At 53.6% G+C, this 14,312-nt stretch overlaps 1 protein-coding gene across 1 annotated transcript; it reads right to left on the bottom strand.

The window, feature by feature from the left end:
- Positions 1-2,097: 2,097 nt before the first annotated feature.
- ccdc22 (CCC complex scaffolding subunit CCDC22) lies at positions 2,098-13,972 on the bottom strand. The gene is made up of 16 exons (XM_088938187.1): positions 13,630-13,972; positions 11,898-12,075; positions 10,803-10,935; positions 10,350-10,456; positions 10,092-10,173; positions 9,218-9,387; positions 8,448-8,660; positions 7,706-7,897; positions 6,773-6,892; positions 6,466-6,582; positions 6,178-6,279; positions 5,525-5,632; positions 5,068-5,163; positions 4,625-4,684; positions 4,084-4,158; positions 2,098-3,229 (listed from the first exon to the last, which is right to left on the bottom strand). The coding sequence occupies exons 1-16, from the start codon at positions 13,677-13,679 to the stop codon at positions 3,116-3,118; spliced, it is 1,917 nt and encodes a 638-aa protein (XP_088794313.1). The 5' UTR covers positions 13,680-13,972; the 3' UTR covers positions 2,098-3,115.
- Between the last annotated feature and the right edge of the window lie 340 nt (positions 13,973-14,312).

Below are 14,312 nucleotides of genomic sequence, written 5' to 3'. Positions count from 1 at the left end.
CAGCTTTCCCGTCACGGGACAGAAGTCAGTACCCTCCATTTTTTTCAAGGAATAGCTGGGTAAGATCCTTGAATCAATTAGCCACTAAAGATCAGCTGACAGCGTGGGTTGCTTCTTCTCAGTTGTAACCTTGCCTTGCCTGTTCCCGTGCCTCTGACAGAAGGGGAAATCAGAAATCCTTTAATAACGGAAGCATTACTGGACAAAGAACTACACGTCAGCGATTTAAGGTTTCAGTTTCAAAACACATTTTAGAATAGCATTACTCTACCATTATTTTTTTTAATTGCACAAATTCAGTAAGTCTAAGCAAAGGAAGTTTCTGCTGTAAGTGTGTGGATTCCTTCAAGAGTGATGTGTAATGACTAGGGGTATTGTAGAAACCTCCAGTCTTGTAAAATAGTGACCCTCACCAGGGAGGGGAAGTGTCAATGCATACTGCCCTCTACTGGACAGCGCCGGTATTGTATTCAGACTGAAGCAACTAGTCCAGAAACAAGTACTGAAAACATCTCATCCCGGTTGCAGAATTCACCAAATCTTACAGATTTTATAAAGATCTCTAAATCATACATTGCTAAATAGTATTGTGACCCATTATGCGAAGTTATTTTTATTTACAAAGAAGACTTTGAAGGTCAGGTGTTTGAGTGGCCCGAGGGCAGGCAGTAAATACTCAGTACCTGGTGGAAGCACTGCTTGCATGTCCCTATAGGATATATGCCAACATGCTTCCGATCCAAAGAATGTAACAAGTGTCTCTTCCCACACATGAATAACTCTTTCATTATTTTGCAGCTGAAATGTGCTTGTTGTGACAAACCGGTTTTGTAAAAAAATGGATTTCTATACACCACTCTGGGAGCAATATTACTTGTCACCACACCATCTCCTTGAGAAGTATACTAGTAAACTAGAGCACTCAAGTAAAAAGCAGCCCCTAGCAGTCATGGACGTTTGACTGGGCAACATCATACATTTTCAAACCACAAGCGTCTGTTCCAGACAGCAGCAGCTGGTTTTAAGCAGCGCGCTCGGGTGAGTGAATTTCCGGGCACGTGTCGAAGGAAAACCCGGCCGTCGGAGTCGCGCAGCAGCTGCGCGTGCTGCAGTAACGAGCGTCGCGGGGCCGGGTCTGCCGTTTCATTCCCTTCCAGCGGCCGCGACGTCACTGTCGGCCCCGGAGCAGAGACCGGGCTACCATAGGGCCGTCACAGCTGCTGCTGGTGCGTGTCAGCAGCCCGGCCTGGGCACCTGTCGCAGCACCGAGAACAAGGGGGCTGAATACAAACTAAGAGACGCCGACGTCGCCGATGAGCATCTCTAAAACTACTAGAAATGGAAACGCTGAAATTAAAACAAACAGCCCCATAAGAAACCCGAAGTCCGGCACAAACCCGGAACAGCTCTGCCCACACCAGCTAAGCGCCGCTGCTTCCTACAGAACAGAGCAATCCCGCCATCGCTCCTCAAAGCCAGCGCTGTTTAGTGTTGGTAGCTGTGGAACAGACACGCCAAGAGTTAGTATTGGCTCTGTATAAAGTACCCCTTCGGACACCTCTGTTGCAGCTTTAAATTAAAAAAATAACTCTACAATGGATAATTACATCTGACAACGAGCCACACAGGACAAGTGGAACTGTGGGCCCGTACAACCAGCCTGTCTCCTGTTCGACATCCACTCCGTTTGGAACAGCCCATTACGAGCTTCGCAGAGGAGTGTGAGGAAGGGGTGGTCGCTCCTCCAACTCACCCCCTTCCTCTCACGCCACGTCACAGGTAGCTCAGCCCGACCCCAGCCCGGGAGCCACAGGGGGCGCTGTTCGAGAGCTTAGAGAGCCCTGGCTGACTGATCCCAGCCTCCCTCGGTGGCACACAGCCAGCAGAGCGCCACTGCTTGGGGACTCCCAGTCACAGTGGGCTGGTGCCATGACCCAGCCTCGAACCCGGGTTCACAGCGCTCAACTTGTGCTGGCGAGTGCCTTTTCCTCATCTGATTCATAGTGTGAGGAGATCTTTTGCTCATCTTAACAACAGTGGAAGTATTTCTTCAATCTCTCAGTCAACATTTTCAGTTCAGTTACAGACAGACACTGCTTTAGATTAAGGGGCTTTAACTGGAATTATTTTTGTAGTGCATGTATCGGTTACAGCTGGCAGAAACTCTCAGACGTCGTCTTTAAATTCATAATTCTACACCAGCATCTGGATTCTGACAGAATGATCGGTATGGTCAACTATACGTACAGACTTCCAAAATGATGGTTCACATTCCAAGATTTTGAAATTGAGGCTAACCCACTAGAATTTAAACATACAAACAGTAATAAATCCAACACTTTCAAGTTTTACATTCAAAACCGCAAAACTTATTCTGGCGAGATAAAAGGCTTTTAAAATGATCTGACGTTTGCAAATTGTACTTGTGAAGGGCTTGATTAGTAAAATGCCCCAAATCCCTGTTCTACACATCAGGTTATTTAGTCTGGAAGATTTGAAAGACATAACGAAGACAGATCCTAGAGCTCACTGGAGCCCCAGAGAGACCCTGAAAAGCAGCCCAGATAGAAGGAGTCTCCTCTCAGTTGTAAGCACATCATGCAGGACCTGTCCTCAGTCTGCTCTCATACACTGCGGCTCAGGCTTAGCATCCATACAGAGGCAGACTGTGAGAGTCCTTCATCGCTGTGTTCCTTGACGATTACTTGTCTTTCTCAACAAAACATACATTTGTTCACCAGCAGGTTTTCAGTGCTTCAAAAGCTGATATCAAGGTTTCTTATTTTCATTAGACCTGTGTTTTTTTCCCCAATTGTTCATTTTTTTGCTTTTTATTAAAAAATAAAAAAAAGTTTGCTATCCAGAACAGACCCAACCTAGGTGCTCAGATGGGCCAAGCCGTGATGTGACACCAAGACTCCACAGAGGAGTGGCAGGGAGGTGAGCCAATCAGAAGATGGCGTTCTGCCTCGCCCCCCTCCCTCATTGGTGCCGAGGAGAGGGAGGGGAGGGGGCTGGGAAGGCAGGTGCCCAAGGCTGGGCAGTTCCCTTTGTTCTGCAGCTCAGGCTGGCACCCTGGTGGGAGGAGGCTGGGGGGGGAGAGGCAGGCAGGCCGTCAGGCTTCGCGGATCTTGGCGGCCAGGGCCGAGTTCTCCTGCCGGATGGCCTTGTAGTCCTCCAGGATCTTCTCCAGGTTGCTCACGGTCTTCTTCCCGTTCTCCGTCTCGATCTGGGGACGGCAGTGGATTAGCGGGACTGACACACCCTTAACCGAGGAGTCTCCACCTGAAAGCGCATGGCTGTGCAGCACTCTGCCACGGCGTACACAGGCACAAGACGCACACGGGCTGGCCTGAATCACGTCCCCACGAGGTCTGCTCTCTTAAAGGCTGGAAGGGTTCAGTTAGTTCCCTTAGTCCCAATACCACCTTGCCTTCAGTCCAGGAGTAAAGGCAATTTGCAGACTTACAGGAAGTCCCTCCTCTCCTGAGCGTGGCCTGCTTGTTCCAGACCCCCCTCAGTGATTCACGCATGGAAAATCCTGACAAACGCTGACCGCTCAACCCCTGAGACTAATTTAGACTCAACACGCAAGGAGCCCGAGTTACAAGTGGAGTTTTACAGCATGTGTATTCAGGACTCTGAATATATGAAATATAGAAAACGCCTACAATCGCCAAGACTGGTCTGTGGCTCGGTAGGACTGCAAAGTCATGTCAAAGACATCAGACTGCAGAATTACAGTGAACGATGGCCAGAGCTCAAGGGCCAGGTGGCAACTGTGCGCCTTTAAGACAACCGAGTCTCTGCCACATTCAAGGCATGTGCTCTGCAAAATCTTCCTTCAAAACCATTCCTCCAATACATGAACAAGTCTTACTTTTTTAAACCAAAAAAGGAAAGGCATAAAAGGACTCCGGTATTTTACAAGGCCAACAGATATGTGACCCCTAGCCCTACAGAAAAACAAAAACGGATCACTGTTCATGACCCCCTGAACATTACCTGCAACAAGAGCTCCTATTCTTAAAAGGACCAGAAATCACCTCCAACGGGGATAAACAATTCGGGCTGAGAGCGTACCTGCTCCTCCAGGTCTCTGATCTCTCGCATGATGGTCCCCGTGTCTTCAATGGTCTGGATGAGCTGGGTGCAGTTCTGGAAAATGAAACACTGTTCTCACAGGCTGCTCGGCTGCCCATTAGAGGAAGCCAGGACTCAGGGGCCCTCGCACCTGCAGGCATTCAGTCCCACCAAACTCATTCCCCGATTGAACGAACGAGTTCCTGGATCAGCACTGTTATCAAAAGTTGGGAGTTGTTCAGCTACTTAAGCATCGCAACAGCTGAACGGCAGCCTCCAGCATGGTTAGGAACTGCAGACAATTAAAGAGTTTGGATTAATCCCATCATTAGGCTCGTTCGGGATTCAGTCATGTAGCCAAGGGCCCAGCTGGAGCTACAGTTAAGAATGATGCAAGTTTTCTCTGTGTAACAAGTATTCTACTGGCAAGAGCTGAGACAGAACTTAAAAATCAGTGACCTCAAGTGTCTCCATACAAAGCTCGGCAGCAGAGACAGGAGATATGTCCAGGATATAGCAATAAAACTGAAGGCTCACATACCTCATGCAAGGCTGCCAGGTACTTATAGGCTTTGCGAACAGACTCGTCTTTCTTGGCATCCTGCAAGAGAGCACCAGACTCAGCCCAAGTGTCACACAGCTCAGCAGAAATAAATCTGAATACAAGCTAAACCCTTATGTCACTGAATAAGAGTAAAGGGCAAACTGAGCTCTGCGATGTCAGACTGTGATATTGGACAGCAAAGCTACTTCATTCAGGTAAAAGGTCCTCATTTTGAAAACTGATGTTCAAAGCAGAGTCTATGCTTCATGCACAGGAGGAGCAAAATCAGTTTTCCTTTCCATCAAAAGGTTTCAAAGTTGAGTTCTCTCTCACTCTCGTATTACACATCATTTGGGAGTCCAGCTCCTGATGAAAGCTCTCCATTTCTGATGAACGTTCTCCCACCACCCCCTCTGAATCAGACCTCCAGCAGTACTCACCTTGAAGACCAGCTCGTCGGTCACTGCGAAAGTGCGATCCAGCTTCCCGGTCAGACTGTTGATCTCCTTCTGTAGATCCTTGGTGTCTGACAAGATCTGAGGAAGGATGAACGCACCAGGTCAGCCAGCCCAAAGAGCCTGTGGTGTGCTCAGTACTTCATTTCACCTTCCTGGTACATCACTGCAGGAGAGCCAGCCAGTTCAACCACTGGGCTGTCCTGTCAGCTGTGGAGGAGGAGGCATCAGCCCGAGATCCCCTCTGCTCCATTCACACTCATGTTCCCAGTAATAAAGGCCAAGTGTGAGAGCCAGGTGACAGGTCAAAAGAGCTGATCACGAGGTTTGCTTTGACCAGATTAACCCTTGATGTCTAGCCTTGGTGGGGGTGAGTTATATTATACAGCCTGTTTTTTGAGTCTCCTGCAGGCTCCAGGAGCAGGGAGCTGGCCCGCTGTACCTTGGTGATCTCCTCCTTCTGTTTCTTGATGTTGCCCACGATCTCCAGGATGCGCTGGGTGTAGGCCGAGCGGGACACGTCTTTCGGCAGGGTCTCGAACTCTGTCATCTGGGGAGCAGGAGCGCAGAAGGACAGCGCTGGTAAACAGGAGCTCTGCTGTTTAGAAGCACCATGTGGCCCCTTTTAATTTTCAAATCGGACCTTGTAAATGTGATTGTCTCAGCAGCTGATTCCTAGTTGAGCTCCTCTATTTTTAATTTGACTGGTTTCATATGTATACAATCATAAAAAACTGTTGTAAAAGCTCACAGTTTAAGTTGTAGCCCTTCGCCGAGTTAGTATTAGGAGTATTAATTTACTCGGCAGAGCAGCCTGTAGAGATCACAATGCCACACACTATGATGCTCAGCTGGACAGCTGGGTTTGCTGGGGCAGTATCTCGCTCCGGGGTAAACAGCATGGCTCCCAGCTCTCCACAGCCCCTGACCAACAGATCCCACTGCACCACAGGGACCTCTCGAAGTGCCTTCTGACAGGAGGCAGAAGCTCTAGCCTGAGGTCTGCGCAGTTCCCCGTGCAGCTCCAGCCGAAGGGGACAGCCTGCGAGACGCAGCCTGCCTGTCCGCGGGGCCGGCTCCTCTCCCCCTCCTCACCAGCTGTCTGTACAGCCCCTCCTTCTTCTTGGCCTCCTCGGCTGCCTGGCGGATCTTCTCGTGGAGCCCCTTGATCTCGGACAGCCTCCGGGTCGATTCCAGCTGCAGGGGGGAGACAGGGAGCAGGGGGTTAGAGTGGGGGAGGGTATGAGGCCCACGTGCGCCTTGGCCTTACTGCTCTGCACGAGAGGACTCCTGAGCTCGTCTTCTCCGCGCTCCAGATCCGCGCCGCGCTCCGGACGGGGCTCACTCTTGCCTGAGGGGAAACCAAGGGGCAGACGGACTCGCCTCTCGGCTGCTGCACAGCTCCTTGAGCCGGCGGTGCTCCTCGATCAGCGGGGCGCGGTGCTTCTCCCACTGCGATGCCAGGCTCACCACCCTCTTGGCACTGCCCTCCACCAGCACCTGCCAACCAGACACGCACGTCTCCAGCATCAGCCACGCAGCCCAGCGCAGGGCTGGCAACTGAAGAAACCGCCTGGCATGCCCAACTCCCTGACCAGCACAACGCGCGCTCTGTAATGCAGATGAAGAGGTTCCTGCTCCATCCATCACACCCTCTTCCCATGAGCACCCACACCGCAGCCCCGCTCACCTGCAGCTTGTCCAGGTTGTTCTCTGCGTCTGGAAGCAGGTCCATGGTCTGCTTCTTCACCCTCAGGGACTGCTCCTTTTCCGCGTTGCCCAGCTCCTTCTGCTTCAGCTCGTCCGACACCTTCCACACACACACAGACAGACAGACGCCGGTTCCGCTGTCAGGCGATGGCTAGCAGAGTGGTGCACTATTGTTTCCCAGATCCTGTGACCACTCCACCGGCTTTTAAAATTCCCAAAGCAATTCCCAGCAGCCTGCTACATCTTCCCAACCTGCTGTCTTTCATGACACAGAAAGCTCACCTCGCACTCCGGACCTTAAAATGTTCTACAAGAACAGTGTTACATAAAGCACTCTGTACCAACATCCCTATAAAAACAACTTTTCCTCTTTGGCCTGTAATAAGACCCAATAAGGTAACAATGATCAAACTGGAATTCAGATGGAATTCAAACTGGAAGTACAGACAATGGCAGTGGGAAGTAATGATAGAGGTGAGGCAATAATTCACACTAAGGAGCCCTTGTTAAAGAGGGATCCCCACTCTAACACTGCAGGAGAATTGTTCTAAAACTGCTACAACATGCAATATGGTCCAATCAATCCTTAATTGGGCAGAATCGAAAGTTTTGTACAACTTCAGCTGCAAGGACCCTGAACACCTGCAGGGTGCTGGTGCTGGTGTTGCGACTGTGGCTGGACCGGGACCGGGGACACCAGCTGGACCACAGATGGACCGGGACCGGGGACACCTGCCGGACCACAGATGGACCGGGACCGGGGAAACCAGCCGGACCACAGATGGACCGGGGCCGGGGACACCAGCCGGACCACAGATGGACCGGGGCCGGGGACACTCACCATTAAGGCCCAGGAGGTCCTTACTCACAGCACCAACACTAAAACCGCTTCATGAGCGCAGCTGCCCCCCACCTGGCTGATGGCGACGGTGATCTTCTTCACATCAGCGCCCACTTCCTCGATCCGCAACGACAGCTGCTCCAGCTGCCCCTGCAGTGACGTCACTTCCTCTTCCTGCAGCGCCTGCAGGTCCTGCTCGGTCCTCCTGGAGCTGGGCAGGGACTCGGCCGCTGTCGTCATCTGCTGGGCGGCCTTCTCCGGCTCCTGCAACCCACTGCCTGGTCAAACCCCAAGGGGACTCACGCCAGCAGAAGCTCCCTGACACGCAGCACATTACTGACTGCCTCACCGCGGCCCCAGAGTCTCCCCATCTCACTGCCAGTGTGGAGGGCCTGAGACTTCTCACTGAACACTGGACACTCCACTCAAAGCGCTTTACAGCTTTACAGACCACAAAGAGTCGGTTTTATGTCTCATCTGAAGGACGGCGCCTGTTTACAGTACAGTGTCCCCGTCACTATACTGGGGCATTAGGACCCACACAGACCGCAGGGTGAGCGCCCCCTGCTGGCCCCACTAACACCTCTCCTGGGAGAGGTGAGGCTGCTGCTGGAAGGTCTCCAGGTACTGGCCAGGCTCACACTGCTGAGCTCCAGTGGGCTGCTAGCTGGGAGCTGCAGGGTGCCTGAAAGGGTTGTAACGCCACCCACTGATAGAAGAGCAGGTTTATCCGTTTAAAACCCGTTAACAGCGCAACGACTGGGCAGCAGCAGCAGAAGGCGAGCCCTGCGTGTGTGCGGTTCAGAGCGGGCACCTGCGTGAAGGCGAATTTCTCCGTGTGGGTGAAGCGGGTGCCCTTGGCCAGGACGTCCCGTCCCCCGGCGCCCCCCGTGAAGGAGCGCAGCAGGTCGGCCAGGTCCGAGCTGGAGCGCGAGGCATGCTGGGAGTCCGAGCGAGACTGGGCAGCGTGTCTCAGCTGGTCCTGGATCCTCTTCTGAAAGCGCTGTCGTTTCCGAGCCTTGTACTCCTGGAAAGAGACAGGAAGGACAGGTCTGTGGCCCGTCTGGGCTGCTCTGGTCTCCTTGCACGATGGGCCACTGGTTCCAGACCCTTCCTTAACCGCTGGAGAGCGGCCAAGATCTGTCAACTGTCATCTGTCAATCTGTCAACATGTCGAAAACAGAGCAGAACTGCTGAGAAGACAGGAAGAAAAGCTAAAGTTTTTATACTTCACTAAAATAGTCTGGAAATCAAAGACAATATGGAATCATTTACAAAATGCAAGTGTATGACAACACACACTGCTGAGCAGAAGTCCTGGACATCATCTTCAACAGTTTACTCAAAGCCTCCATTGGCGTTTCCTACTATTATAACAGCTTTGACTAATGCTTGCGAGACGACACTGATCCGAGCCTTGGTCACAAGCCATGACCAGCTGTGCGTGAGCAGACATGAAGTGCTGTAGAGGGTAAAGCCTCACGCTGCCCAGTCAGCTCTAATGGACTCGCTGTCAGCTCTAACTGCTCTTGCAAACCTCCGTAACGGTGTCTCTCCTGCTGCAGGAGCAGGCGTCTGGGGTACCTCGGGGGTGAGCCGGGACACCAGGCCCTGGCTGTTCCACTCGCCCTCCCACTCCAGCGCGGCGCTGAGCTCGGCTGCGTGCCACTCCAGCAGGGAGGCGGGGACGGATGGCTGCTGGGACATCTGGGCAGTCACGGGGGGCAGGTGCTCCTGGCAGTACTCCTTCAGCTCTGAGGGCACCGACGGGAGAACGACAGCACTGAGCTTCCCCGGCTCCAGGGACCGGGGGGACCACAGCGCTCGAACGCAACCCTGCCCAGCGTTCACGCAGGAGCGTGGACCGCAGCTCCCTTTAACGGCTTTGCCGAGCTCGTTACTCCCAATCCCCCCTCCTTAATGGGAATCACAAGGGCGGATTATTGAAAAATCAAGTGGAAATGAACAGAAACTTCTGAAATGAACTTTTTATCTTTTTCGTGGATATAGGCATCCAAAATCATTTTCAAAGTACCAGAGCTCAGAATTTGCAGAGTAAACTGACCCACCTCCCCCCCCCATCACCCTGTGAAGAGAACGATGAGCTCATCTCCAGCAGATGAGACAGGCTGGTATACTGCCCAACTCGGAACACAAGTGAAAGGGAAGATTTCTCTTGAAAACACTCGCTGCAGCCTTTCCTGGTCCCGGAGGGCTCTTCAGTGAGTCTGCAGGTTTTCCAGGTCTGTTTAAGGCAGCAGCCCCTGAAGAGCTAGGAGGAGCTGTTCAAATGCTCCAGTTAAGCCAGTAAGCAGCTGGTGCAGTTCTGGAATAAAGCAGACTCACCGATCCCCCCAGGACAACGACTGCACAGCCCTGACACCTCCCCCTCAGACACCAGGAGCCACAGAGACATGCAGGACTGTCTGCTGTCTCCATAGAGCATTCGCCAAGTTACCTTTCGGGGTTGTCCTGCTGACTTTTGAGCTCTGAGGTAAACTTAACGGCCGCGCGTGGAAACCGTGCGAGGAGCCGGGAGTCTGGAACGAACAGCAGCAAGAGGTCAGAGTTCACAGCCTGCGCTGCAGCGCGAGGGTCACACTGCAGGCGAGCCAAGACACACAGATACTCTCCGGCTGGCTGTCTCTCTGTCTCCGTCTCTCCAGCGCCAACGCCCCGCAAGAACAGAGAGGAAGCAGCCGCGCTGCGGCGGTACCTGGGCCTGGCACAGGAAGGGCACCCGGAAGGAGGGCGGCACCCAGGGCACAGACAGCTGGGCTTTGATCTTGGCGCCGATCGCTCGCTGCAGGAGGGCGGACTTGCCTGGCAAAACCAAGCGACAAGAGCAGACGCAGGGATTACTGACTTTCCCCCTGTCCAGCTTCGCCCTTTTAAAACAACCCCCACGACCAGAGCCACTCCTCCCGGCCAGGGCTCCCAGCACAGCAGGGCAGGAAGCAAGGCGACCCGCCCCGAGGACGCCCCACCCACCCACCCCACACACCCATTTCCCGGGAATCCCTCTTGCACAACTGGGTGACAATCCAGCCCGCTGGGACTGACGGGCCTCACTGCAGGGGACAGGAGCTCCGAGCCTGCACCCCAGTGACTGCCCCGGAGCGGGACAGGGCCCCCGGGCCCCCAGGCGCGCTGCGTGTGGGAGGGGTACCTGCGGGCTGGTCCGACGACTCGGCACTCTCGCGCCGCAGCCTCTCCACCAGGAACATGAGCAGGGAGCGGATCTCGGGCTCGTTGCTGTACAGGAAGGTCTGGTAGCCGATCTCTCCCTTGTAGCCCAGGTCCTGAAAGAGGGACGTGGCCCAGGTCAGCGGCGCGGGGACGAGGCTCTGACTCGCAGCGGGATGACTCATGTCGACAGCGGAAACGAAAAATCTGATTTCCAAAGGAAGGGCAGAAAACCTCCGGCATTCATCTCTCCCCCGGCTGATCCGGCCTCGTTACTCAATTAGACTCCTTCAGCAGGCCTTCATTTCCAAAGCGCTTGAAACATGAACCTAAGAGGCTGTGTACTGGATAAGATGGATCAGCACTGTTTAATCTCCCTCACATATTCTAGGTCACTGTGCTATACACATTTCTAACTATGAACGATTTTAAAAAGTTTAGATTTTTGAAAAGTGCCCAGATTGCTCAGCAGAGCACAAACAAATCAAGAGAAGGCAGCTGGAACCAGACTCCTGTTTCACACGCTGGGAGCAGCACCAGCCTGCCGGGATCTGTCTGCCTGACACTCGTGTGTCTGTTCGACTCGTCACTCCAGCAAGGGGGACCACATGACTCGGGCCTCACTGGGACAGGATGTTAAAACTGCCGCTTCACAGGAGAGATGTTTATTTGTAAATGCAGAGCTAGGCTTTTGCTGAGATGCAAACTGCTGATTAACAACTGTGCTATTCCGATCAACGTTCCCCATTCCTGAGGGAACGAGGGGCGCAGAGAGAGACACGGGGGTGACTGAACGAGGGGCGCAGAGAGAGACACGGGGGTGACTGAACGAGGGGCGCAGAGAGAGACACGGGGGTGTCTGAACGAGGGGCGCAGAGAGAGACACGGGGGTGTCTGAACGAGGGGCGCAGAGAGAGACACGGGGGTGTCTGAACGAGGGGCGCAGAGAGAGACACGGGGGTGACTGAACGAGGGGCGCAGAGAGAGACACGGGGGTGACTGAACGAGGGGCGCAGAGAGGCGAGAGTGGGGTGCGGTGGATGAGAAAGACTCGGCAGCGGTCAGCCCGGTCGCTCACCTGGCAGGCCTGGGCCAGGCTCATGCCCAGCCGGAACCGGGCGGACATCCCGGGGGGCAGGACGTGGCTGAGCCCGCTGCCCAGGGAGGGCTCGATGACCCGCAGGCAGCGCACCACCGCCTCCACGATCAGCTCGCTGGAGAACTGCTTCACGCTCAGCACGTCCTCGCCGACCTCCCTGCAGCACACACAGACACACAGACAGGGGTCAGGCGCAGGACGCAGCCCCTGGCCAGCGCGGACAGCCAGGGGGCAGTTCTCTTCCTGGTCAGCAGCACAAGCAATGAGCCCAGAGCAAGGGACGGCTTCTACAGAGCATAACAAGGAACCAAGCACAGGGAAGATGTTCCAAACCTCTGAAAACTGGGATTGAACAGTTACCGTAACACCTTCTGGACTGGGGCTCACCAGGAGCAGCGTTAGAGATTCTTAACCAGGAGCACAAACCCACTGATCATGGGCTGGATTTTGTGTTCAAGCAGAAGCACAGCATTTCCTCAGAAACACGCATTCATCATGGCCGACGTTACTATTAAAGAACTGCTAAGAGCATTACTAGACATGCCCGCTGCAGAAAGGGAGCGTTTGATCACGAAACAAAGCTAAACCTGCTTCCTAAAAAGACAGAATCCTACAAATTTGAGTCACCCTCCACGAACCGGGTTCAAGGCAGGAGCACTCCCTGACTGGGACACCGATTCAGAGATGCCAACTGACCTACAGGGAAATACAGCGCCTTTGGGCTGTGGGAGGAAACCAGACAGACTCCCCCCAGACAGAGCCAGATTCGAGCCCAGGAGCTGTGAAGCAACTGTACAACCAGGGCGACAGCGCAACCCGGAAGCCAAACACACAGACGTTATGATATTTGAGGAACATCCCCCCCCCGCGTGTACTTTCCTGACACGGACACAAGTGTGCAAACCGGAGACACGCGCAGCGCAGCACGCGCGCCGAGCAGGGGAAGCGGCTGGCTAAATTCGGCGCGGGTGGGGCGGATCCCGCGTGTCCAGACCACGGGACAGCCCTGAATGTCTGCAGGAATCTGCACCTCGTTGCCGAGACACACCCCCCTCCGCTGAGCCCGGGGCGCCGGCCGGGCGCCACGCAGTGTACAGGGCGACGGGTAAACCACCCGCCTGCAGCGACCAGACGGGCTGCAGAAAAAAACCCAAAACGTTTTCAGCCATCAGATGGGTGGGGGGGCACTGGACAGACTTCCACAGGGGCAGCGCAACCACACAGCAGTGACGCGTACGTCCAACTAAGCCAAGGGGACAAGCGTCTCGCCACGGCATCCTGCCGTCAGCTTCGCTGCGAAACTGGGGGAACGCGCCCAAGGTCCCCCCCCGCGCGACCCGGGCTCAGGGGACCGCTCGCGGCCGCCCTCCCGTCACACCACTGAAACTGAAATTAAAATCAAGTCAAGACTCCGACCCGAAGAGGCATTACAAATAAACATGCAAACGGGCGTCCTTGTCCGGCGCCGCCAACATTAAAAACTGCCTCGCGAAACACTGGACTGGGGTGCCGACTTATTCTGGGTTTTCTCTTTGCATTTGTGAAAAATAAAGACTCAAGCCTACATCTATACTAACACTTGCAACGGGGAGCTTCTCGGGCTGCCCGTTAAAGTTCAATCGCCCAGTTCCCCCCGCGGTCTCCCCACGCAAGTAACCCCCTGACTAGCTCGGAAGCCACACAGGTCGCCGAGCGCTTAAGCGTTACTTACGTTCCCACTTGTCTCAGGGAATGAATTAAAATTTTATCAACTTCCTCCATTGTACCCTTGTGTGTGCGGCGTGTCTTTCCTCGCCTGGAGACCGAGTGTCTTTCGCTACAGAAGACTGCAATACGCGAATTTTACACCCAGGACCCGCGGCGTCCTCTCTCGAGTTTATTGTCCGGTCGTTGACTTTCTATCCCCACCACTGTTACAGAGTGTCACGCATCGTGTTCCTCTAACTTCTGTTCCCGTTTTATCACCAAGAAGAAAACCAGAACGCAGACAACAACTGACACATTTGGACACTTTTCTCCTCCTGCAGCTTCAGGGAGGCAGGAAATCATGTGCAAGGAACTGCCCCTCGCGATGCCTGCTGGGAGTTGGTGTTCTTGTTCGACTCTCTGGTGTGTAAAAACGAGGGGAGGTGAGAGCCTTGGAAAAACTGCAATTCCCGACAGGCACCAATCACAGCGGACGCCTGATACGAAAAAAAATCATGGTTTGGTGATGGGCAAGCTGGGAGATGTAGTTTGTTTTTTACACCCAATAAGGAAGCAAAAGAACTTCACATTTGTAGGAAAAGTGTATCTTATAAAATTATTTTGCAAACGAAGGAGAACCAAATATGAATAAATAAGAACTATTCATGTATAACCTTAGCAATACGTACATGTGTCATGTTTACAATT

The sequence above is a fragment of the Atractosteus spatula genome, chromosome 2 (assembly GCF_055471065.1).
Source record: "Atractosteus spatula isolate fAtrSpa1 chromosome 2, fAtrSpa1.hap1, whole genome shotgun sequence".
Taxonomy (NCBI): domain Eukaryota; kingdom Metazoa; phylum Chordata; class Actinopteri; order Semionotiformes; family Lepisosteidae; genus Atractosteus; species Atractosteus spatula.
Note: the sequence above shows the minus strand (reverse complement) of the source record. Positions and strands in the feature narration are given on the sequence as shown.